Source organism: Anoplophora glabripennis, unplaced genomic scaffold (genome assembly GCF_000390285.2).
Source record: "Anoplophora glabripennis isolate ALB-LARVAE unplaced genomic scaffold, Agla_2.0 scaffold1613, whole genome shotgun sequence".
Taxonomy (NCBI): domain Eukaryota; kingdom Metazoa; phylum Arthropoda; class Insecta; order Coleoptera; family Cerambycidae; genus Anoplophora; species Anoplophora glabripennis.
In genome coordinates, this window is record NW_019417687.1 from 29,437 (window position 1) to 34,580 (window position 5,144).

Below are 5,144 nucleotides of genomic sequence, written 5' to 3' on the forward strand. Positions count from 1 at the left end.
TAAAAGTGGTATAAAAACGTAAGACGCAATTTCGCGCTGTTCATTTCATCGTAGCCTTCGGGTCTACAACAATGGCTCCAAAAGCATATGAAGCACTGAGCGGTTAAATCTATTTCACAATATCGCATCACATTCCGTAACATTGCGTCATCCACAAGTTCCCACGACAGAACCACAGTTGCAGATTTAAACTTGCTTAAAAGTCAGACAAAATTCCAAGAAAAGGGTAATAAATAAGTGATCTTTCATAACACGTATTTATACGTAAACATTTAATTGTATATGTAATATTTATGTTAAAATAATCAAGGCTAACATATTTGTTTGTGTTAAAGTCATGTTTCCGTATATAGCGAGTAGATTTTTTATAAAAAGATTGCATGCATTCAATAAGATAATTCCCATTTCAAAGCAAACGCTAAACTGAAAGACTAACACTACTGTCAAAATTTACTTCGAAATGAGGCTTATTACCATTAACATTTTTAGTCAATATAACTGAAGCTGTTTTTCGAATATTATGTTATCAGATTGTTTAGTTATTTTAACATCTTATCTGTAATGAGTCATGTGTGTTTGTATAAAGACTGTAACAGGTCAACATTTCAGGATGCTTATGTCACAAATTAAAAATTAAGTGTTCTTCTGCCATATAATAGAGATACTTGTAGTTCTTTAGTCAAGGTCTACAGAAAGATTGAGGAAAGAATAGACTTATTTTTGAATATTTTATCAGCCTTTGAATTTCTGTCCCAAAACACTATTGTAAATCTTCGTATTCTTTGTTTAGCTGATTTTTTGGAAACATTCTAATCTAAGCCCGGTAACACATTAGCGAATGTACCGCGCGACGCTGCCGTGGCATATATTTTTTTAAATTGCGGTTCTACCGAGTCATATTATGATCTTATTTATTTCTGTAAAAAAATGGATTTTGTCATAGAATTCAATGGCGTACGTTACACTTTTTATGACAATGAAATTGTAATGGGAAATAATTTTTATTGTAAAAAAATGTTGTGTAGTGAATAGACATGACTTAATTTCTGAGTACAGGTGACATGACCCTTCGTAACAGTGTAGATGACACTGCCATTCAATTAAATTTTTTGATGACAGGAACACAGAAAATGGTCCTCGTGTAAAACCATTAATTCTGAGTAACCTTTGCATTATAAACAGTTTTAGATAAAAGAAATTTTCTTCAAAATAAATTTAAAAAAATAGGTGCTTTGGATTTTTTTACATACATAAGTTGCGCCGGTTAAAAATAAAATGATAATAAATATTATTTTATCCATCTTCCAGTTTGATCAGTAATTGTTTTTAGGTTTCTTTTGTTTTTAATAAACTTTTGATGGGGACGATGAGGACGACGATGACTACTATAAGGACAACGACAATGACGACAACGATGAGGACGACGACGACGATGGGAACGACGATGAGGATGACGACGATGACGATGTATTTACAATCTTGACGAAGGGCATTACATGTATGTACCATGCACTTCCTTTGACAATGGATTTGCCTCACTAAGGTTGATTGTTTATATTTTCAAATATATTTTTAGTAATATTCTCGATATTAATGTTTTTATCTTATATTATATTATATTATTTATAGCCCTGATTTTATATAAACAAAAAGATTATTTCATTAATTCATTTACTCAAGTAATGGTCGAAACAATTTGTTTTAACTAAACTTATGTTGCGTTGCCTTGTAAACTACAATAAAATTAAAAAATTTAAATAAATACATGTACTAACCTTGATCAGTTGTAGCATTTCCGTAACTACCTGGTTTACAATGCTGACAAAAATCACCCATTGTGTTATCCATACACTTCTGGCAAATTCCTTTACCTTCGGGACAAGCTGAGTGATTATTGCAATCACAGTTGTTGGAACAGTCATCTCCATACCAACCAATATCGCATTTACATGCATAATCAGGTTCCCCTTGACAAATCCCATGTACACAAACATTGAAACAAGTGCGTATGCATGATGTCCTTCCATCTCCAATATATCCTTTTTTACAATGACAACTAAAGGAACCATCCGTATTGGTACATATTGCTTGTGTGTGACAATCATGCAATCCTAGACCGCATTCATCAACATCTGGACATTGAGCGTAAGCCCACTTCACATCAACACTATTTAATATTTCAGAACAATTTGTGTGGGGATTATTAAAATCTCCTTGAACACAAGCTCCTACAAAATAAAGTTGCATTTTACATGAAAATTAATTCTATAACTTTTCGCCTGATGTTTTATATTTTCATATGAGTTGTAATAACTATCATGTTTTTAAATAAGTAAAAAACTAAAATCAGGCAAATACAATAAATATTCTGCTTTTATATATAATTAATTGATTTCCATTTAAAGTTGCAAATAAAATACAGATAGAAGTTAAAGGATAATTTAATTCATTTGTTAATAATATTATTTGTAGGTAGATGTGTCTTGTAAAAAACACTAAAGTTGTAACTCTGCAACTTTTGGTTCGATTTCAAAAAACAAATATTGACGGTAATGGCTTTAATAGTATATTACGTAATAAGTGTTGTAAAAAGCATTTTACGCACGAATGGAAAAGTTACGCACGACGCCGCGTAGCGGCGAGTGCGTAATTCTATGAGTGCGTAATTGCATTACACCACGTATTACGTACTATACTTTACCTACGACCACTACTTTAAATGCTTAAAAACACACCGTCTGCGATCAATGCAAGATTCCTCTTACATCATACGGTAAAAAAATCGCACAGCTTGGTAAAAATATCGCACAGTTTTCCTAGCAACCGCCTAGCAACGGTCAATACAAACAGTATTGTATTGACCATTGCTAGGCGGTTGCTAGGAAAACTGTGCGATTTTTTTACCCTACGTAATAGGAATCTTACATTGATCGCAGACGGTGTGTTTTTAAGTATATACAGTAGTGGTCGTAGGTAAAAATATTAAACTGACACTTTTTCCTAATCTGAAAAAATACATTTTTGTGAATTTGGTAAAATACAGTGTGTAACTTTAAGTGGGGGTCAGTGTTTAGGGGTACTAATATGGATTCCCCTGAATACGAATCTGAAATTCTTTAACCAAATAAATAATCGAGTTATAATTAGTTTTTTAAAATGCACTTCCATTTGGGATACCCGAAATTTACGTATTAGAACACAGTCAATGTTGCCAGTTGTTTTTAAATCTACCTACATTGTGGGAAGTGCCAATGAAAAATCAATTGGTAAAACAGATTGCTCTTGTATAACTTAGCGACATGTCATTTTTAAGTCACCACATTTTTTTAATATCACTGGTCGAAGCGCTCCACATAAAAAATTCTATTATTTCTAAAAAAACATTTTACATGATTTATAATATAATATTAACTAATATATGATACGGAGATACATTACTAATTGTAAATATTATTTAAACAACTGTTAGACAGCGAAGCTCCTAACATAAATAAACTGTTTTTAAAAAATTTAAAAATTTTACATGATTTATTAAGTTGTAGAGAAGACTACTATCCACCAAAATAAACTCACACAAAGTATTAACCAATACTAATCTAGATTACTAATTGTAAATCAAACTGATTCATATTTTAAAATATTTATTTTCGCTGTTTTGAAAAACGATCTGACATATGAAATATATTTTTTAAATCGCTTCAAGTTTTGATAAACAATTAAGTATTTTTTAAAGCAGTGTATGTATTTGTGAATCTCAGTGTCAATGACATCTGACATTGATCTAGTTTAGCTGAACTATACTACTGTCACTACGTACAGTAGGTTTGAGATAAGTTGTAAAATGTTGGATACAAAATTTTCTCACGATATTTTTAATATGGATAATATATAAAAAATTAGGGTACCACTTTGTATAAACTTACTTCCTATTGAATAATAATAAAAAAATTAAAGCGCAAGTCTCAGCTTAAAATATGAATAAAGGATTTTGACAGATCTTTAAGATATCGGAAAAATATTATATTTACCATGAGTATCTCTCTAGAAACTTTAGGGGGGCAATTTAGAACGACCCTGTACGTAAAGATTAGAGACTGATATATGCAACATGTAAGAGCTACCTCTACTTTTTTTTAAAATTTTCCAACTTTCTAGTTATCATTTAATCCCTGTAAACAAATTCATGTATTTTCATGAATGTCCAACATTGTTCATTCAAAATATACAAATATTTCTTTTTTTTTTAGCATAAACCGAAAATGTAATTTACTACTTTTATTAGATCAAGAAATATATATCTTACCTGTCATTGGATTAGAATGGTTATAACACCATCCACAGCTAAGAGAACTAAGACAAATAGAACAGTTGGAATGCATTGAACATGTTTTGCATTGTTCCAGAGTTTTTGTAGTTGGCAACATACTACTTTCTTGTCTCGTAACCAATGGAAAAGCTTGGTCTAACCATTCCCGGCATAACCCAAACTGATATTCACTGGTATATATTGAAAAACTAAAACACTGTTGTGTTGCTTGACACCACACACATCTCCCTTTTTGATCTAAACAGGAACTACAAGTACTTCTCTTATAACAAGGAATAGGACACTGGTTTATTTTAGTGGCAGCGTCAGACCTTTGTCCCATTCTTGCACAACGTGCTTCTTCTATCCACCATTCACAAAGTTGAGATTTAATGCAAGAGTCACAAGTAATATAGTTTGAACAGTTCGAACAACTGCTTGGTTGAAGAGTCAAATACTGCCAATTTTCATTAAAATTACAACTGATATTTTCAATCTCAGATCGAGACCGACAAAAATTAGTTAAATCACACCAACCGCATTGAGAATCTGTTAGACAATGCAAGCAGTTGAAATACTGATGACAAGAACCATTTGCATAGGGTTCAAGATATTCAAAAGTAAATGCCTAAAATAAATAAATAAATAAATAAATAAATAAATATATATATATAATTTTAAAGTATAGTCGGGTATGCAGTCAAAGCCATTTGAACCGTTAGTCTTTAGACTTTGTTCTAAACTTGGTAAATTTTTCGATTTAAATCTCAATTTTGTAAGTATAAGTTAGATTATTACTTGTGGTTGTTACCAATATATATTCCATTGTAGTTTCTCC

The 5,144-nt window shown here is 31.2% G+C and overlaps 1 protein-coding gene across 1 annotated transcript; it reads right to left on the reverse strand.

Moving 5' to 3' along the window:
* Nucleotides 1-1,326: 1,326 nt before the first annotated feature.
* Nucleotides 1,327-4,895, reverse strand: LOC108915511 (multiple epidermal growth factor-like domains protein 8). The gene is made up of 3 exons (XM_018721564.2): nucleotides 4,304-4,895; nucleotides 1,776-2,228; nucleotides 1,327-1,478 (listed from the first exon to the last, which is right to left on the reverse strand). Exons 1-3 carry the CDS (start codon nucleotides 4,647-4,649, stop codon nucleotides 1,327-1,329), a joined length of 951 nt encoding a protein of 316 aa, XP_018577080.1. The 5' UTR covers nucleotides 4,650-4,895.
* Between the last annotated feature and the right edge of the window lie 249 nt (nucleotides 4,896-5,144).